Source organism: Rhipicephalus sanguineus, chromosome 4 (genome assembly GCF_013339695.2).
Source record: "Rhipicephalus sanguineus isolate Rsan-2018 chromosome 4, BIME_Rsan_1.4, whole genome shotgun sequence".
In the NCBI taxonomy this organism is placed as follows: Eukaryota; Metazoa; Arthropoda; class Arachnida; order Ixodida; family Ixodidae; genus Rhipicephalus; species Rhipicephalus sanguineus.
Window position 1 is genome coordinate 71908645 of NC_051179.1, and position 21473 is coordinate 71930117.

General features: G+C 44.2%; 1 protein-coding gene across 2 annotated transcripts in view; it reads left to right on the top strand.

Annotated features, from left to right (window-relative positions):
- LOC119390236 (ankyrin repeat domain-containing protein 13D) overlaps nucleotides 1-13797 on the top strand; it is a 46030-nt gene extending 32233 nt beyond the window's left edge. Inside the window, exons 14-16 of one of the 2 annotated variants that reach the window (XR_005183259.2) lie at nucleotides 3133-3239; nucleotides 4613-4689; nucleotides 5722-5821. Coding sequence is in view for 1 of the 2 variants with exons in the window: in XM_037657804.2 (XP_037513732.1) it covers nucleotides 3133-3239; nucleotides 4613-4689; nucleotides 5722-5995 (458 nt within the window). In the remaining variant the exon portion in view is untranslated. Of the gene's footprint in view, nucleotides 1-3132; nucleotides 3240-4612; nucleotides 4690-5721 lie in introns of both variants that reach the window. The other variant, XM_037657804.2, reaches the window with a different exon arrangement.
- The last annotated feature ends 7676 nt before the right edge of the window (nucleotides 13798-21473 follow it).

The window sequence follows — 21473 nt, forward strand, 5'->3', positions numbered from 1 at the left end:
TACACTGGCGGCATAGGTCCACGCCTCGTCCTGCAGCAGCACTGGCATACTAGGCGCGCACGTGCATGACGCAAGCAGGAGAATGCACAGGCAAAGCATGGCAGGCCGCCAGGAGCGCTTGCGGCAGAAGCAGCTGATCTGAACCGACGAACGTCGCACACCAAGAGCATGACAGCAGTTTTCGCTGTTTTTGCTGTGACTCATGGCACTGGCTGATGCTTCTGCTTGCACCAAAAGCCTTTAAGTTTCTAACTGTTTGCTTTAGCAGTCCCTGTTTATTGCAAGTGCGTACACCAAGAACACTGGAGGATCCTGCTAGAGGGAAGATTCACTGCTCTCGAGCAGCAGCGTTTCTAAATCTGTGGCTCTCTAACCAGTATCGTGCCCTTCATCAGGCATACAGGTTTGCTTGCTTGAAATGAGCCACGATGGGTGGCCTGATCCTGCACCTGATAATGGATACTATGCAGGGAAGCTTGAAAGATTGCTGTTCTCTCTTACGCTTAGTTGGCATTCTATCCTATAAGGAATTTCCGCTGTACGGTTGTGCCTTCTTTCAAGACACTGAAAAGCTTGCAAGTGGAACCAATAACCTTTTGGTAAAAGAAAACAATAAATAACCAATAACTGTTTTGGTGAAAAGATTGGGTTAAGTGGAGGCACGATTGAGAGAAAAAAGAAGTTACAAAGCTAGCACCACTTGCCACGCATGCACGTGTTTGTCGCTGTGTCATTGCGAATCCCCAGAAGCTGCCCAACCAGGAGCACAGCTGACACAATAAATTCTGCTCTCTAGCAGTGCAGATATCAAGAGTAAATCTGCCAAAAGCTCGCTATAAACAGCACATAAGTGTTCCCTATACCACATATTCAAGCAGCATTCCGGAAGTTTAAATTAGCTGCTTTATTCCCAACATAGAAAGGTATGGGCACTTGGCTCGGCTGTCTGCCATTCCCGAAGTGAAATGTTTGTTATTGTGGCAGCTTCAAAGACAGGACTTGTATAACACAGGAGCTGAGTTGACACTTTTGTCAATCTTTACTTGTATCATGAGGTTTGGAGTGTAGGTCAAGTGTAACACTGCATAATTTTATAACTATGACGTGTTTATAAAGCATAAGCAGCAGTCGTAGGCGATGAGTTAGGAAACCTACTGCAAGCTTTTCCACAAATCTCTTAGTCAGCATTTGAAGCAGTGGATGTGACTGATATTTTTTTTTTTCAGCATTAGCTTTGCGGGCTGGTTTATGTACACTTAATGTTTTTTTTTCCTTGCATGCCTAATGTCTAATGTTTTGTTATTGGCTTTCTTCCATGTACATTTTAAAAACATTTTTTTCAGTGCATACAGTGTGCTGGAAGATATGCTACATAATTTTTGTTCACCATTAGGTTCCTCCAGTTATGGCATTAGCTGTTGATCACAAGTAAGGGCTGGCACGCAGTCGCATAGACCAACATACTCATGCGCTAAGGCTAAGTCATGCTTTGTCAGGTTTATACTCGGTAAATTATCATTACGAACTAAAATATTCAGAACTACTTCAGCTGACGAGACGCAAAATTTAGTTTCCTTTGACTATTCTAGTATCAATATTGCTAACTCTCATCAATGCTGCTAACTCTCATCAATGCAGAAAACCAAAAGCAAGTACCAAAATTATTGTAAATTTATTCCAAAAGCCTCATAAAATCTTTGAGTGCCTTGGTACTTCACATAAGGTCGAATGACATTGCGTTGATGGTGTCGCCATCATCATGCCATGTTCACTGTGTTTAGTACAATGTTTCATCTAGAGTTCTAGTTTTCATGTTTTTGTGAGCTTTTCCTTTCTGAGATTAAAAAAAATCTATTTTCTTTTTGTATTGTGGGACCCTGTATGCATATTTCATGGTCATCTTGCAGACCTTTATATTGTATTTTACGGAAATTTTGTGTAATAATTATATTTTGTTTTAATTCATGTTTAACGCTGCTTTTATTTTGTATGTTGCAGCCACTTTTATTGCTGATCATATAAATACTCATCTGTCATTTTTTTCAAGTGGAGCCGAGGTAGTTGCTAGTTGGTTGTGCATAGCTGTTGATTTCAGCACGCTACTGAAACACACAAGAAAAAAATGCAAGGATAACACTTGCATGAACAGGACACTCTGTTCACGATAGTCCTGCTTGTGCCAGTGTTATCCTTGCATTTTTCCTTGTGTGTCTCAGTAGAACACAGCAATTGTTATCTTTCTAGTATGCCTTTTTTTTTTTTCCTGACATATTTCAGTTATTTAATCTTTATTGATTCTGCAACATACATATCTATGTTTCTGCTTAGGCATAGATATAAACTTATTTGATTTACGCCGGTATTGGGTACCATGGGTGCCACTATGCCAAGCTCCACTTTTTTTCCTGCTTTACATGCCTTTGTAAGCTGTAGATCAGAGGTTTTAGCTTGGAAATCCTTTTCAGAAATGCTTTCTCGAAATAGGGAAAGTAACTGAACAGGTGAAGCTTCTGTGGTGAACGTTCTGCTGCAGAAGTTCACCTTATTAAAATAGCATCAGTAGTTGGTCCATCTTATCGAACATTTTTTTTTCTTGAAGTGACAAACAACTAATCTACCTATAATGTAAGTTAATTGTACATGTGTTATGCCTAGGCAGTTACATATCATGGCTGCTTTTAAGCTCACAAGAAGTACATAATCTTTTCTTGAATGTTTTATGTATTTGGGCCAGTTACATTTTAAAATGCCATTACTTATGCCACCGTTAACTTCCGCTAACCTGGTGAACATTTGTTTTGTAATGAATTTAACTCACATTTGCGAGTCACCGCTTTAATATGTAGTGCTTATAACAGTGTATTTTTTAAGTACCCCAATAGTTACTGAGTGCATATCTAAAGAACTGCCTAGTGAGATTATATTTTTCTTTCTCTCTTTTTCTATCAATCTGGCTTTCTTTACAGACAGATGTGTCAGTGGCATTCGTCGAGATGTTTTGAGAAAACGTGCAGAATTGTCACTTTAAGTAGTTGTACTGGCGTCTTAAGCCGAACTCATTGTCTGTATTGCAGAACTGTGTGCGAGCATTCAGTGGGAGCACCATTTTCTCTCTGCTTTTTTTTGGCGCAGGTGCAAACAAACTGCGACAGTTCAACGTCAACAACGACGAGGACGACGAACTCCTCCAGTATGCCATCGAGCAGTCGTTCGTGGAGGCAAGCGGAGAAGAGAATCAGGTGCGAAAACTTTAAATCACAATGATGATTGGCTCGTCACGCATGTGCTCACGTACTGATTGGGTACATCTGTGAAACGACTTAAAACCAATGCAGTAGTGAAAGTAACAGAGACAAGCAAAACTAAAAAAAATGTCTAGAGCCAAAAATTTTTCTACGAGCTGTCACTTGCCTAATCAGGTGCTCTTGAGAGTGGTGTTATTCGTTTTCATAGTTGAAGAGGAAATAAAAACATCTGTATTGTTCTTTTGCACTGTTTGCATAAATGAAGAAAACATTAAAGTGTGCTGAAGAAAATTGACTTCTTTCGGTTAGTATCTCTTAAATTCATGTTAGAGAAAGTTTTCCTGGCAAGATTTATGGTGCGCAGTTGTTAAAGCTGAATGACCTGTATGACAGTAGATTCATAGATTGAGAATGTTTTTTCATAAAGTTGTTTGACTGCATTGGAGACCTTCTGCTTCATTGAGTTCATTTACTAATGTAATGTTAGTAGTGTTAGTAATATATGTAGTAGTGTTGGTAGTGTTAATAGTATAATATAAAATAGTGTTAGTAATGTCATACTACATTTCTCTGAACCTGAGTTGATTCACGAAATGAAAAATTGATAACCACCTGTTTTTAGCACAAAGCCACAATTTGATTCATTGACTTGTTTCTTAAACTATGGACTATTTCATGTGTTAGCTATAAGACACTGGAACAAAGCATTTTTCTGAGACTGATATTGACTATATCTGATATCTTGTAAAAGGTGTTCCTGCCGTCAGTGCGGTGAGATGAATCAGAAAGCACTTTCCTGTTGCATACAGCCACGGCAGTTAAGTTCAATCATCTAAATAATGCTACCAAAACAAGATGTGTCGATGAGGAGATTGCGCTGTTAGATATGTTAATTCCAATTACCTGTTGACATGGCGTGAGATTTTGCTTGAGAACCTTACTTCCCTTCCGGCCTTAGTGTGCCTTCTTGCAGGTGTTCCTGCTTATGTTCCGACAGTTCGTGAATGTCTTGGCTCATAAAACGAAACAGCATCGATGATTCTTTATTACCTTGATGACATTGTTTGTTTTATGAGGGCCACATATAAATGCTACATTTTGCATATGCTAGCTTTGGTAGTTGCTTTTAAATAAAAGTGAAATGGAAAGACGCACGTTTGTTTAAAGCACATGTTGAAGTTCTTCAGGGGATCAGAAGTGAGTGTCCAAGAGTGCCATCACACCATACCCGCACTGGACAGTCTAATACGCTTGACCTCAACATGTATTGCATTTAATAATCTGTACGCAGCGGGTACTGTTGGAGAGTTGAGAAGCGGCTTTGGTGGCTACAGGTCTTTAGCTTCGCGCCATCTCTGCTGTTTCAGGTCACTGTTTGGGAAGCGCTGACAACTGACCAGACCGGAATTGCACCAGAGCTGGAAGAGGACCACGCCTTGCAGAGGTATGATATTCAGAGGTTAGAAACCGAATGCAGCAGAACATTAGACCACGTAAAAACTGTAGTTTCATATGATGCAGATATAGCAGTGACTAAGAAGGTGTATGTGCCTTGCAAAGGAGAAATCCAGGGAGATCTTAATGAATGCCAGGTGCAGCAGGAAAACTGAAGGGGGTCATGGGTCGCACGGCAGTTCAGCAACTGATGCAGCAACCTAGAAATGTTAGGAACAACTTCTGTATATGCCCACCATGAATGTATGCTGTTTGTACTGAACAAAACACAGGGCCGTACCCAGGAATTTTTTTCAGGGGGTGGTTGTGTGTAGAACGGCTAACTTTGGCAACTGGTGGTCGCTGTGAAAGCATGTAAATATTTTAGTATCACCTGAAAAGTTAAAGCATGAAAAAGTTTCAGGGGGCGTCAGAACCCCCTTATTCCCCCCTAGTTACAGCCCTGACAAAACGTATTGCACAATTGTTACCTTGTCTCACCAGTAGTGTGCGCTACATCACTGTTTCTGCATTACTTGCTTAAACTGCATGATTCATTTACAGTTAAACATGGATTTTAACATTGATGCTTTACTGCAGTTGCAGAGGTATGCATCAGAACTACAGCTAAGTACTTTCCTTAGCTAGTACCTAATGCACTTGTACTACACTTTCTTGTGTAAACAAGCATGAAAACATGCCTGAATGCAGCTGGAACTGCTACAATAGCAAAGCAGTGCAAAGCAGCCCTCTTTTCCTGGCATGTCAAAAACTTCCAGACCTGTGCCACATTATTGGAGGCTGTAGTAGCTCTCTCTTGTCAGTTTAATGCAGAGATCTGACATGGGTGGTGACCTATGAGCCAAGACATACCTGTTTATGCAAGACAGGGACTTTTAAAGTTTTGGACTCCTTTTAATTTGTGCAAGGCCTGCACAAACTTCCTCACCTGTACATGTAGCAGCATGACCCACAAGGGTAATTTGCACCATTTGATGCCTAGTTCAAGTTCAGCACGGTTGTGTGCCGCATTTGTCCTCAGGGCCATCCAGGAGAGCCTAGCCAGCTACCAGAAGTCGGCGGGTGTTGCGGATGGAGGGCTCACGGTAGGTGGTGTGATCCAACAGCAGCCGCAGCCACAGCCGCAAGAGCAGCAGCAAGAGAGCAACGAGTGGGCACTGGGTGCCAGCGGTGGCACCGACTTGGCCATGGCACTGCGCCTCTCACAACAGGCCAAGGAGGAAGAGGACCGACGCCGACGAGAAGAAGACGAGATGCTCGAACGCATCCTTCAGCTTTCCATGACTGAGAAGTAGAGACTCGCCATTCGTTACCTGTCATCCGTGCTCGAAGCTGTGCTGGGACTTTGCCCTGCTTTGTTGGCAGCGTGCTCATCCCCGTGCCCTCCCCAGCTGGCCCTCCCCGCCTCTTTAGTCTTCTCTTTCGCTGTTTTTATGCTTTTCTTCGTATGCGAGTGTGTTCTCGAATGTGTGTTGAGATAAATTAAGAAAAAGCCTCGTTTTGTTTGTTCGGTAACAGCCCAAAGAAGTTCGAGCATAAGTGGAGGGGCTGACGTCCAGGGCAGTGCCTTGGATGCCCTTTCGCTTGCTTTCATTGTTGAAGAAAATTTCGATTTGATGACCGTAATGTCGTTAGTATGTGCACAGAAACGGGATGCACATAAAGCGTGCAGAACAAGAGTTAGTGGTGGCTTCAAAGACTGCAGCATTTTAGCAAGCTACCGAAGCGCACCCGTTGCAACTGAACCAACTTGCCTTGGGAATCACGTTGCAAATTGTAACATATTCATGGTTCCACATAATGTACAACACTGAGCACAAGCCACACTCGTGCATTGTAATGGAGGCATTGTACAAAAGCGTTCTGCCCCGAAACTTGTGCATTAAGGTGAAGGAGCTGTGCCAACCAAAAGGTGTTGGGACACCAGAGAACATTTTGCAACCTTCCCTGATGGGCAAGTAAAGACTTTTTCGTTTTTTCTTGTGGTGGCTCTCACTATGCTGCTGATTGGCAGGGTTTTTAAGTGTGTATTTATTGCAAGCAGAATCAAGTGGAGTGCGAGCAAGTCTGAAATCTAATTGATGAACACTGACATACAGGGCTTTCTTCGGCGGGTGAAGGGTTTAGAGCAACAACTGTCACCTGTGATTGCGGACCAAGTAAATTTGTGAGCAGAAATTTGGCGTGCTGTGATAGAAAGGTGAAAAATGAGCAGCTGTGCTCCAGTTTCCCATTGTCAGAGGTAGCACTGCTACTTGTATTCAAGAGTGTGGAGTGCTATTGTTTGTTAGTGGAAAAGCGATTTCCTGTTATCATATTTCCTTACTCTTTGCAAAGCCAAGGTGCAGCAGCCATTTCATGTAAACATTTTTGCAATGGTGTAGATAATGGAGGCCTGCCAGAGAGCGACCTGGGACATTTGGTCCAGTTCTCTTTCTGAATATTTTGCAGCTTCATTCCTTTGATGTAATGCTTGTGATCCTCGCAACCAACCAATTTTTTCTGTGTCGTGCACCAAGAAAGCAGCTGTGTTTTTTTACCAAGCACATTTACAAACTACTGGCACTGGCTTTAGCACAGAAATGCTGTGTTGGCAATGCAACTTTCAGTTAACTGCTACAACAGCAAAGCAGTACAAAGCAGCCCACTTTCCCAGCCTTGTTGGAAACTTCCACACTTGTGCCACATCATTGAAGGCAATACTATGTGGGCAGTGGTACATCTCGGCTGTTGTCACTTTAACGCAATGGTTCGAAACGGGCGACCTGCGGGCCATATCCTAGTATCTGAGACATGAGACACTTCGAAGTATGGTATTCCCTTGCTTTAACTTGTGTAAGTCGTGCACAGACTCTGTCACCTCTCTCCTAAACTTGAACTGGCTGTGTGTAATTTGCGCCGCCCGATGCCTATTTCAAGTTTGAGACACCCTTCGTTCGGGAGCAAGTTTCGCAAACTGGCACTGTGACACAACAGCCTGCTGCGAGATGCAGCCAATGGTCTTTGTTTCTGCAACCGTGTGGAGATAAAGGCTTCAATTAAGGCTGCTGATGCACTCGCTCTTGAAACTCGAGAGAAAGCGCCATATGAAAGAGTGCAAGTTATTTGTTTGCTTGTTGTGGTGTGCAGTTGTAGTGCAACATTTATCGAGACTACTGTTTCACTACCACGCAATGCACAACGACTGCAAGTGCTTAAAGCTGTAGTGCTGCCGTGCAGCGTAGACTGCCTTGGGGGGAATGTGTTTAAGAGCTATGATGATGGCACAGCAACAACGGTGCTTTCTCGCACCCTGTTTGCTTTTCCTCCTTTGCTGTTATATATTTGAAATCGTTAATTAACTTTTTTTTTGTTTCTTTTAAAAATGCAATATCCAAATGTTATGAGTGCTTTGGGCTTGAAGGGGCTGCTGTGGAATATAATACTTCAGCCTGTGGTTTCCAAGAAGTGCAGAGGTTGGGGCTACTTGCTTATATATAATAACTGTGGTTTCCACGGCTGCTAACGTGACTGTACAGGCTATTTGTGAAATTTTTTGCTATGCCATAAAGCATGACCATAAAGCCAGCCAGTGGTAGAAAATGCAGACCTCTCCCTGACTTCCCCATGTAAGCAAGTTGCTCGTTTTGATGCTGATCATGATAAAAAGATGATTTAACATTGCATCTCCTGTCACAGACTTCAGCACTGTGGTATTGCAGTTTGGATGGCATCATGCTGCATGAATGTTCATTTTGCCAATGGAAAGACCACAAGTTAAGCTCCCATCACTAGAAGCAAAGATGTACGGTACACTCGTGGGAAGAAATTACCTAGGCACTTCATCAGCGACATACCCACAGCACTGCATCAGTTACCAGTGCCTAGCTGCATTTGGTGCACTAGAAAATTGATGCTCACCGTCTGAGCTTTCTTTTGGTGTGATGACAGCAGCAGCAACAATGTGTAATGCACTTCTGGCACATTAACACGACATCACCAGGTTTCAACATGCTCATTTTGCACTGAGTGGTGACTGCATAAAAACTGCAGCTGCAATGAAGTCCACTTGGTTGCAAGTCAAAGCAGATGCTACTCTGTGACATGCGTTTCATTTGGCGTAACCATGGAGTTACTACACCAACGCTATGCCAGCACCTGATGACATCTTGTCAATAATGCATGAGAACTGCGTTGCATGTTGTTGCTGCCTTATAATTCTATAACTCTGGAATGTTGGTGCCTGGGTCTAAAGTTAATTGTCCTTTTGTACCACTTGTGCTAATCATCCTAATGGTCGCCAAGGCATTAAGTTGTACATGTCTCGCATTTCCGTAACGGGTGATTGCAGATGTACAATTTCAAGTCGCAAGCAGAATTTGTGCACTGCACTTTATCCATCAAAAAGCACAAGCCTGCTTCAATGCAGTAAATTTTCTTTCGTGTAATTAACAGCTTGGGAATGCTTCTAGCATGGTATTTGGAAGTGCGTTCTTCCAACTTCACGCTTCAAATTGCCGCAAGCTTAGTGGCCAGGCAACCGAGCAATGCAGCTTCCCTACACATGTGCATGTGCCATGTTCGTTAGTACAGCACATCCCATTCGATCTGGTTACTTCTTTAGAGTGCAACGCATGATTCCCTGCCACACTGAGTGCCTTCGCAGCTCAGACCTTTGTGGAGGTATCCTGCCAAGTTGCCCGCATTACTGCAGCAGATCATGCAGCTATGATGCACAAAACATTGTAGTACAATCCTGCTAACTTTGTTTGCATTTTGCATTGAGCACTTGCATACTAATTATGATTTGCTATTTGATTAGTCATGTTCTGCAACATTTACATTTGGGCTAGTTGATAAGGATTCATCAGGAATTTGGGGTAAAAGGACAAACAAGGACAAAAGTACAGCAGCACATCATAGGGTTTCCAGTGAGCACTTGCGGTGTGGTTATCTCTCTTGCTTGTTGCACAGTGAGTGTCAACGCCTTGCACTATATTTGTAGTCAGATTACATTTATTCGTTTATGACATTGCTGCGATGAACTTCAGCCACTACTCATATATTCTGAGCTAATCTGTGCTAGCACAATGCTCGCGGCACTGGTCCTTGCTTTATTAGTGGGGACAAATGAGAGCTTTCTAAAGAAAATATAAAGGCATTCTTTTTATGTGGCATCATACATTATTGAATTTTGTTGTACGTTACAGCTCATATTTGGTATTCTGCACCACGTTCTGGGTACCTATTATGGGAGGTTTGCAAAAAAAAATTCAGTGTCAAAATATGTCTGTGCAGACAGACCTTTCTTGTTTTATATTAGGAATGCAGTTTGCGATAAACATTACTCTGTGATACCACTTTCCCAAAGGGCACAGTATTAGCAAGGAATAATGTGAATTTCTATGTCACACCCTGCATCACTGACCGAGCATTTTCACTGAGCCAAATAGCTTCTTTTAAAGAAAGTTGAAAACTGACAGCATTGAAAAGTGTACTAGGTAGATCTTTCGGCATCGTTCTTCAAAATTGCTTCTTGTACGTTATGTTAGGTTGAGTTCAGCTGCATGTTTCATGTATTATGGTATTACCACCACTTTTTTTCTCATAGTGTATGAAACTGATTTTTCCTAAATATCTAAACAAGCTTCCATGTTTCAATCACTCAAAGCTCTTTTTTTTTCTCTACATGCACATTTTCATTACTTGTACTACAGTTGCCGTCGAAGAAGTGATTTCAGAAACTCGTGGCTACTGATTCATGTAGTCAAGGTCCAAGTTATGAACTGTCCACCACTGGCTTGCCTGGCACAGACATTTGGGGAAATGCATGAATACTTGCGACTGCAGATTTTTTCCTAATTGAAGCATGCCACATTGTCTTAAATGTAATGACATTACGAGGAGCACTGTACAGTGAAGAGAGCATCTATTCTTGGAAGTTGGGAACTCCTATGGAGCTGTTGTGAATGATGATTGACACCGTGACATCTTTTTTTTTTTCTGTACAGTATTGAAGCAATCAAACACTGTGTGACTCCTCGTTTGCAGATATATTGAAAATATTATAAAGAAATGAGTTAAAGCCAAAGGCCATTCATCTGTCTAAGGCAGACTTTCCGCAGCAGAGTGACATCGCCCCTGCAACCGTGGTTTTGTGCTGCTACAGCTGTGTGCAACTGCAGAATGATGCACAACACACTGTAGCTGCCAACATTGCATGATTTTGGTAGGATAGGGTCTAGGAATGGATCGGTTATTCCATTTTCTTGGGAAATGGAATGACTTTGTTGTTTCGTAAGATGAAAGCATCTAGTCTAGCTATCGTTTCCTACACTTTCAGGACCATAGGTTTTGTCAGTATTTTGCGAGCTAAAAACGTGTGGCTAAGGACACTTGCGTAACGTTGTCGACTAAGTTGCGAAACAGTATCCACTTGGTTTTGTCATAGGTAAGCATCACACCTTGTGTCAACACTTATTTGCTAACATGTTCGCCTTTGTCGCTGTTACACTAATACGTTTCATTTTTGCAATATTCTAGCACTTCTGATTTTGCTACCTTAGTGAAATCTTTTTTTTTTTTTCTTGTCTGACCTTAAGTGACCCTTTATTTCCTCTAACCATGGGGTCACTAAATCTGCTTAGTAATTATAATAATAATTGTTGGGGTTTAACGTCCCAAAACCACGATATGATTATGAGAGATGCCGTCGTGGAGGGCTCCGGAAATTTCAGCCACCTGGGGTTTTTTAACGTGCACCTAAATCTAAGCCCACAGGCCTCAAGCATTTTCGCCTCCATCGAAAATGCGGCCCCCGCGGCTGGTATTCGATACCGCGACCTTCGGGTCAGCAGTCGAGCACTATAACCACTAGACCACCATGGCGGGTGGCACTTCTGCTTCAGTCAGATATAATGGCCAAGCAATTAGCTTAGTGAATTAAGCTGGATGGGAACTTCATCCCCCCTTGAGAACATCTTCAAATGCCTTTAGACAAGTACTTGTACAAGCTTCCTTGGTTTTTTTTATCATCACTTTCTTTTTCTGCTATCTGTTATTTAAGAATGTAAAAACCTGCTGCTGAGGGGGTCAGGTTTTAGGAAAAATTCAGCGCGTCATGTTCAGTTCAGCTGAATTCTGGTTTCCTTTGTGCAAAGTTTCCCATTAAAGAGACACTATGGAGAAACATTAACAAAAGCTGAGTAAGTTTCGCATACAGGATAGCACACATGCATAGACATTCACGGAGCCAAAGCACCCAGCCATGCTCGTCCCATCTCCGCTTACCTTTTTTTTCAACTTCACTGGATCTTGTTAGCGGCACACTAGATATTGCTGCAAAGATGCCATGTATCTTGAGCAGACAGGTTCGGCTTGTGTATTGTTGAGACAGAGACGACAGCAAGGGAAGGAAAAGGGCGAGAGCAGAAGACGCACGTCCATTGTCTGTGTGGAACATTATCCTTCGCTAAACCTTTTGGTATGCACCAACGAGCTCAGTGAAATACAGACGAGGGCCCCTTAGTATAATGTTTATGTTGAAGTGGTATGAGGAGACCTTTACTTGCTAATTAGCAGCTTTTAATTGCCAAATACATACAACGCTGTTACAAGTTTTCTCTCTGTTCCCGTTTGCCGCAAGCTCATGGAGAGACGAGATGCTATGAGGCAACCGTATGCTTCCTCCTGTCGGCCTGCAAATAAAAGCGTTGCCCTTTTCTTTCTCTTTCTTTTTTCTTTAGTGTTGTTATGTACGCAGATTTGTCAGTTTGTTTTAGGTGGAGGCTCAACAGGCGAGAAATACAAAAGACTACATGTGGAGAGGTCTTCTCAAAAAGACGTTTGCACCACCTCCCCCGTGATGTTGTGAATTTCGACAGTGTCTGCATCGCCCTGGTTAGTTGTTTATCCACACAGAGCGATTGTGTTGTTACTGTGAGTGAGTGAAGGCCCGACCCTACAAAGTATGGGGGCTTCTGCAGCAATACGACCCAAACGCGGAAAGTGACGACAACGTTAGTTGCTGACACCACAGTTTGTGCACTGAATTTAAAAAGTGAGGTCGGGGCTTTCATACCTTTTGATGCTGAGGAAAATGCAAACAGAATTTTGGGAGAGCTCCGTGCCTCTCTTTGGTGTCTCTTTAATGCTGCCAATCCCTGTGGGCTGCGTTGTTCACCACGGATCCGTATTTTGTCGAGTTTGGCAGTATTTAGTTCTTTATGCCTGTGTGCACATGTTTTAGATTGTGTGTAAAGCACATGGTGAAGTGCGTGCACCACTGTCTCGTTTGCAGTCACATTCTAGGAGCTGTTCGCTCTGCCTGCTTTCCGCATGTCTTTGTGAATTCAAGTGCGTAGATGTGATTTGCCGGTGATTTGAAAACTTGTTCGATTCTCGTGTTGGTTGTGCCTGCGACGCCTCTGGTGATGGTCGTGTCAAAGTATAAATGGTGGCAGTGGCGAAACGTGCTTTCCTTTTCGTTTTACTTTACAGTGCATCGCAATACATTGAAGCGCAAAACAATCTACACGACGCTTTCTGCTTTATTTTTATTCCTCTGTCTCCTTGTCCTCCGCTTTTGAGACAGTGGCTGATGTATCCTGAAAGAAAATGTTGGAACAGTGGCAGCTTTATCGAAGGCTCTTATATGACGTGTTTGGCACATCAATGATCAGTGCGCACTTGCATTGTTCATGACTACTTCACTTTGTAAAGAGCCTGCATCTTCTGTGTACTAATTCTGGAATGTTCTTTTACCAGGGTATACATATGTGTGTGAGTGTGTGTGTGTTGTATTTATTAGTCCAGTATCTTCGGTTGAAGTGGTACGAGCTAAAAGAGCGTACTGCTGCGTTTACCTCAAAAACTGGATACATTCCTTACATACAGTCTTGCTTGTTTTCTGCACACATATCAAAAGTAAGCGACTGAGTGAGAATTTTTTTCTGTAGAAATAAAGCAGTGGACAAGAAAGCACTGAAAGAAATGTACATGCCAAGTAAATTGAGAAGTTCAGCTTTGTTTGACCTCCTATGTTTTGCTTATGCTAAATTTCAAAGCATTATTGTACAACATGCAAATTGATGGGAATAAAGCAGCAAAACAACTTGGTTGTCATATGCAGAAAAACACAGCAGCTACTGCTGCTGTTGTGTTCAGTTTTTTGTCACCGTGGTGTTCTGTTGCACAGGCTTTGTACTAAAAAAAAAATTTAACACCGATGCTTTTTATATGCATTTGTCTTTTTTTAAGCATCCATCGTATTCATATTCACTAACAGTGCAAACAGATGCATGAACTAGAATCTGTGAAAACCAGACATTTTACAGCAGCAGTTTTGTTATCCTTCAAGCAATCTAAATATGTTGTTTTGGGGGAAGGGTGTTCAAACTCACCCCCCTCCCCTGAATATTTAGTTTGTATGTGCATATAGAACACACATATGCACACATGCACGTACATAGAGGAAGGGCTTACACCTTCTACACCCAGAATAAAAGCATGGCTACACTCTTGGTAGTCATGGGCATGACAGTCGCACCAAGCACATGAAACTTGTTAAAGTTTGACCGCACTGTTACAGGATTCCTCACATAGTCGCAAGATGTAAATGCCAGAGAACAGCTGACATTGCCAATATAATCCACTCGCAAAAAGATGCAAAGGTAAAATCCTGGCCTCAAGTTCATATTTTATTACCTTTCTTCCCGTTGAATGCGTAACTCGTGTCATTCCATTATTTAAATTTATCACTTAAAAGATTACCTTACTATTCTGCAAACACTATCGTAGCTTACGACGACAGAAAATTGGGCTATCTGGTAGAAGCTTGACAAAAGAAGGTAGGCGTGCAAACACACACACGAGAGAAGAGATCAAGACTACACAAACGCTATCATGGGCCATCGATGTCTCACTATTCTGAAAAGCCTTTTTTGCTTTTTACCAAGCTTGTGTGAATGTCACTTTTTTGGCTTGAATCGAGGTCAAAGCAAATAGTTTGGATAGTGAGATTTGCATGAAACTTTGGACATAAGGGCCATGTGTTGATAAATCTTAAAGAAGGTGGTTATTTACTTGCCAAAAATGAAAAGAGTCATTTCAGTGGAGTCCATCTATTTCTGTTATCGAGATATTTTCATGCAGGAATGCATGTTGAACATTTCTCATAACTGAAATGTAGCAGCACAGAAAATTCGCTTACAGCTCTTGCTCACTCAATTGTACGTCTAATTCTGGAGGGATTGAACCTTGCGGCCGGCCCGCTTGCGGTAGCGGTATAGCGTTTCGTATTCACTCGCCATGCGATATGTCGTGATGCTGTGAAGTCCGATCTTGAAGGGACACTAAAGAGAAAAACGATTTTTCTCATATTAGTAAATTACTCTTTCACTATTCCAGAATGACCACGCTTGACGCGAGAAGACGCCTGGTAAGCGAGGAAACGCGGAAAAGGAAAATTCCTGTGGCGACGCCACCTTGGAATTCCCGCACCAAACGCCGCGACGTCATAGGTATTGACGGCATGTACTAGGTCATACGCAGTTCCTAATCGTAAATTAAAGTACATTGACCTCTGAGAGGGCCATAGACGCAACGTACCAAATTTCAGGAAATTTCGCTGAGCCAATGTCGCCAAAATGCGAAAAATACTATGAAATCCGGGACGTCACGTGCGTAGATTTCGGCGCGAAATTTAAAAATGAATCGTTGACCTTCATTTTCCTCTATTAGTGAACTTGTGATGGTGATATTAGCGACATTAGAGTTCTCAGAGTGCGATTTATCAGCCTGTGATTTCTCTGTTTTTTGTGATTAAAAAAAAAACAGTTGAAATTTAGCGCTTGTCCTGTGTGGTTCTCTGCTCTTTTGTCTACGTTTGTCGCGCTACGACCACAATGAATCCTCACCAACTAGCCCAATTTGCAGTTCTGTTAAGCCTAAACTCATTCATCGTTTCACTTTAGTGTCCCTTTTAACTGCATGACGCAAACAGTTTATGCCGCGTTACGCTATGCTTTCCTTCTGGGTGTGTGCTAAACCCTTTCCGTTCTGCAAGTGCGTCGCAGGTAAACTTGGTCAGCCCGCTCACCGTTTTTGCACTCCTCCGCCCAAACCGCGCGCATGATGTCTTGCAATTGGCTCTATTACTTACGAGAGGCACACATCCCACAACAATATATGCCGTCCGCTGTCACGTATACGCTTACATTTACTGTTGCGACAGCGCACCGCCCTAGTGTGCTGTCCCATTTTTCTCTGTTTGCGTCCCTTGCGGTTAGGCCTAACGTTAGGGCTAGCCATGCGGCTACGCGCAAGTCTGCCACCCATAGGCTCCGTGCAGACGTAACTCCGCCGCCAATGAATGCTCCCCTAGCGGCAACAAGCGCAGACTTGACGGGATACTCTCACCCGCTCGCCCTGCTCGCTCAACGGTTCCGCGATGACGGCGCGCGGCCTTCTCGCGGGCGGTTCGTTTTGTGTCGGTTATGCCAAACTCTAAGAATAATTGCTGCGTTGTTGGGTGCAGTAACACCTACAGAAATTCTCCAGGTACGCGATTTTACTGGTTTCCTATCAGACACCATACGCAATCTGCACGTTTGCCTAGCATGTCAATTACCCTGTGTGCCTTAGAGATACAAAAAAGAAAAAAAATGTGCCGGCCTAAATAAGTGCACTAAATGTACATCGCAGAGCAGACTCATTGCCAAGACGAAGTGTCAAAAGGTATTACTTCACACCTTTGTCGCAGTAATCATGCAGAAACGCTCATTTGCCAAAGCATTTCTGTTTAATAACATGCGTGGTGACAGTTCGGCCACTTCCTGATGTGGCACTTCGACATACTGCTTGTATAAACTCAGCTGCTTGCCTGAGAGCCTACATAAAAATGAGCAAATAGTCCGTTTCAAAACAAACAAGCTCAGCGCTTGAGTAGAGGCAGGAAGCATGAGGTGGGACTGCGATGCCGCGTCGCTGGCCTCTGCCCGGAGCACGTCAGACAAAGTGCACTCAGTGCTGCCGAAAAACCTCAGCACGTGCTCGACGTTGATGCTCTTTGCCCTAACTGTAGAGGCAGAAGTTCCTCCAGATTATTTGTAATGAAGCTGACAAAAGGAGAGAAGAAGAAAAAAAAATCGCTCTTTTTTCTTTTTTTTTTTGTGATTGCCACAGTTGAGTGTTTCGGGTAGACGTTTTTAATTAAAGGAAATCCCCATTATCGCGGTTTGCTTGTCTTCGATGCGCAAGTAATTTCATTCAGGCACAATGGAACTGCCGCGGCGGTTTTATGCTTTCCTGCGACTCCGGCACGGCACTCCCAGTTGGCCGCACGGATGTCCCTGCTTTAAGTGATAAGAAACCATTACATGACCTGTAACTAAGAAAGAGCAAACTTAAGCGACATACCTCGATTTTCACGGATCTTCCCGGCGCGTTCATTCGCATCTGTGGTGCGCACTTCCCCGTGACTGACGATCCGCCGTGCAACGTCTCTTCCACGAAGCCGTGAACATGCCTCGCCAGCCTCGCTTCAATCGAGATCTCTGCCCTTATTTAGATTAGCTCCTTGGAAGAAACCATCTATAGCACGTAGCTCTCTGAACCCAAATGTAATAATAATTGACACGCTTTGCAGTGCCATGGCTAGCTAACAGCCGCTGTGACGACCGCTCGGCTGCACTGGTTGAAATCGGTGCTGTGAACGCAATGCAATCGCCGGTATTGTCGCCTCTTTCAAGCAGCCGCCAAGTCTGCTGCCACATTAGCCTGAGGGTGACAAGCTGTGATCGTTTAGTGAACGAAGCGGCGCGCAGTTTCGCTCAACGAGCCCGTAGCCTCCGTGTCGTCTTCCCTTGCTCATGCATTTTATGCTGCCGCGTTCCCCTGCACGAGGTCTGGCGAAAAGAAGCATACCCTCTAACATCATGGGTCTGTGGCAGCTGCTAACAATTTAACGTCTTTTGAAAGCGAACGGAAACGAAAACGCGTCGAGCGAAGCAGCAGAGCACGGCGCAGAGGCTTGCTGCCGCTTGCGTCGTCTGCTCCCATATCCCGTCAAGTTTGCGGCCGTGGCCGCTGTGGCGCTGGAGGCCGCGCGCGACTGTGGCGGCTCCTAACGTATGCACGGTGCCTATAGGCGTGCGCACAAGGGGGGGCAGGGGGGCGGCCCCCCCTAATCACTTAAGAGGGGGGCGCGAAATCTGCCGCGTACATTGACCCTTCTAGTCACCTAAGAAGAAGGGGGGGCGCAACATCTGCCCCATACATTGAGTTAGTAGGGTGGGGGGGGGGGCGCTGCGATGAACCTTTGCCCCCCCCCCCCTGATGGGGAACCCTGCGCACGCCTATGCTGCCACCGAAATTCGTAACGACCGTGCAGGCTCCAAGGAGACCAAAAATGACCTTACCATTGGGAGCCAGAGTTAGGGGTACAACCCAGTCGAATGCTGACATCTGGGGTCTTCGGGAGTAATGCCATCTTCATGTACGTCCGCCATGCGTGAAATAAAACCACCATCGATGCATACCACGCTGAAAACGCGGGTTCTCGACCTATCACCGAAGCGATAAAGGCAGCATTGAGCTCTGTGAATAATGTCCTGTATCCGCCCCTGGGGCGAGGAGCATCCAGAAAAACCGAGTGAGGCGCATATTGGCAAACGTGCGTACCTCTACTGTGCAGTTATTTCCGCGAGTTATAGACGAAAAAATGCGGTACGTTTCAAGAATCACTACACCGTGTGCCCGCAGCTTTTTAAATTTAAACAGGAACGCGGGTAATAATATGCTTTAAAGGGACACTAAAGGCAAATAACAATTTATGTCAGAGTGAAAGCCCAATGTATGACAACTTCTAAAACGGCAATATTATCAACAGCAGTGCCCTACTTACCGAGAAATTAAGCTAAATGTATTACATCACGAGCGCCACGAGTGGGACATTTTCGAAGTGATCCCGATGACGTAGGGAAGTCGGCCTACAATAAATCGCTAGTAATCAAACTAACAGCAGTAAAAAAAGAACATTCCGAGCATCAAAAGACGTAATAAAATGCTGTTTGTTCGTTTTCGCTTGATTCATGGAAAACAAAACCTCCGTGGCGTTGCCATGGGGAACGGCGCGCGTGGTTCAAAGGTTCCGTTTTCGCCGAACTGTGCCTTGCCCGTCTCAGTGGTAGTTTCGGGATCGCGTACTGCCGTGCGTGTTTTGCGCGCTCGTGAAGGTCGCTCTGACAGAAAATTCGACAAAATGCCGCATGCGTGTGATAATGCCGGACGCCCGAATAGTGCACAACGCCAGTGCTGCAGCAAGGAAACCGGTGTGACTTTTCACTGGGTGCCGCGGAATGAACCCTTACGCTCGAAGTCATAGAGTTAATATACTGACTCTAGAGGAAAAGCTCCCCATAGGACCCATGCATTGAAACCTATAACCGCATGGGTTCCGCCATGATGGAACAAAACGATCGTTGCCAGCGTTGCCAGACCCTGAGACGCTCGCTATATTTGACGGTAGTAATCAGTTTTAATCTATCAACCTAAGCCAGCTACGCGCTGTTCAGAGAAAATCAGCTGTGTTTTGATGCGTGAAGCCGTGTGTTAGTGTACGGTTGTCTGTGCGGCTGGTCCGGTTGATAACAGTTAAAATTTCCACCTGTTTGTGCATGGTTTTTACTAGGCACTCCCTACCAAAGTTTCTCCGTTCGCTGGCACAAAGGTCACTCGGCAGATTCGCAGCTCGAAGCAAAGCCCGTAGGCCGTGGTCGCGCGCTGATTCGACTTGCAATGGCGAGACACCTGTATCCATGTTCTTTTTCAGCTCATTGCTGCCGTACTTCAGCGCAGAGAGCCGTAAAGCAGAAAAATGTCGATTGCAGCATGCAGCGGCGAATGTGAGTGAAACATCTCCCGAAAGCTTCAATCGAAACTAAAGTTACACGGCCCACGAAGCTTTATCGCCGTTAAAAAGTATTAAAAAAATCGGTTGCGACTAGTTCGTACATAACCTTCAGGGCTTGTCTCATCTCTTCTTTGCCGTCCGTCCTGGTTTGCTCTGATGCACTGAAGTTTCCAGCTCGACAGAAAAAAGGGCTGTCACATGAAGTCGAGTGGTATGCGGCGACAGAAAACACACACAACGGACACTATGACAACTACGAGATACACGACGCGAACGAAGTTTCAGGGGCTTTAACATGACGCGCAAACCGGCGCAATCGGCCGCAAGCACACACTCGCGTACTCGCGAGTGTTGATATGGTGGTGCCATCTAGTTAACCAGCCTGCAAACGCTCCTTCCGCGCGCAGTAAATTGCATAAATAGCCGTCGTATCATTTCGTAGAAGTATTCAAAATAAACACAAAACAATATCCGCAAGTTTTTAATTGTGCAGATGCTTCTTTAGGATTGATATGCGATGGCAAGAATGACAACGTTCCAAGATGTCAGCGTTCTTGTGGTTATAGGTCTCGCGGCCCAGCTTTTCCTCTAGAGTCAGTATATTAACTCTATGCTCGAAGTGGCTTAGTGTCATGCCATTGCGCCAGTGTGCTAAACAGTCAAAACCTCTGCGTGTGTGCTCGCTGCACTTTCGTACTGAGGATTACGAGACCAACCGCAACTTGATGACGGCTTTGAATGTGCCCATCCGAGCAAGTCTTTGCCGCAGCGCCGTTGTTGCTACTGTGGGTCCCGCTACTTCCGCTCGGCTGCTACTTGTGTCGGCGGCCGCGCAGTAAAAGCGGGCAACGTTGGGCATGGCAGCAGTGACGTATGAGAGTCGTATTTTCAGGCGGGAGATTTGAAGCGCGCTAACGCGATGCGGACCACTAAAAACGTGATTTTATTTCAAAATAAGCACTTCCTTGGCACAAAAGCAGCGCTACGAGGTTTCTGGACTGTTATTTCAACAAACAACGTCGACTTAATATTTGTCTTTAGTGTCCCTTTAAGGTGCTGCTTCACGGCATTGAGAATTCTGCCTGAAAGTAGGGTTTCACGGCAGTACGGCTATTGTTGCCGTGAAACCACATTTACAGGCGGGCTACACGAGGAACGTCCTTCTGTTTGGAATGCATCGAATACTAAAATTCAAGCCGAATCGAATGCCAGAAATCGTAATGTTCGATAGAATATTCGAACAAGTCTATTAATTTGTTTTCCCATGCAGTTTACCGTTTTATTAGCTGTGGCATTCTGGAGCTGTTGTTCGAGAGCAATCTCCAGTAGTAATGCGCTGGAAGAGGTGCTCTGCCAGCAGTGACCAAACAGAGTGTTTATTTAAATAACATTGTTTCTCCTTTTGACGACATGTTCTGGTGTGTCGTAAATTTCCGCTGAATAAATTGTCCACTGCCATTCCTAGATACTCCTTGTGCGTTCTTTATTTTCCACGGCAGTAAACTCGACTGGTACAAATTGCAGCGCTGACAGCGAAGTTTTTGTTTGTGACTTTTTTTTTACCATAATTTGTAGCCTTGTGTCTGGTAATGCCGAAATTGAATCGTAAATTCTCTAACGTATCGTGTAATTAATGTTGGCGTCGTTAATTGGGACCAACTTTAGCGTCACTTCAAAACGCCCGCCTAAAATCGTTAAGAAACTAGCGCCCCACAGCGGGGGAGTGCCTGAGCCCACGTGCACTCGAGCTTCGGTGACGCTGAACGCGTCTATTGTGGACCGAATAAAGTTGTTTCACTCACTCACTCACCAGCGCGCGGTGAAGAATGAAACGATGTGAGTGCTTTGAGTGTGTCCTCCTCAGGAAAAAGAAAAGCATTCCT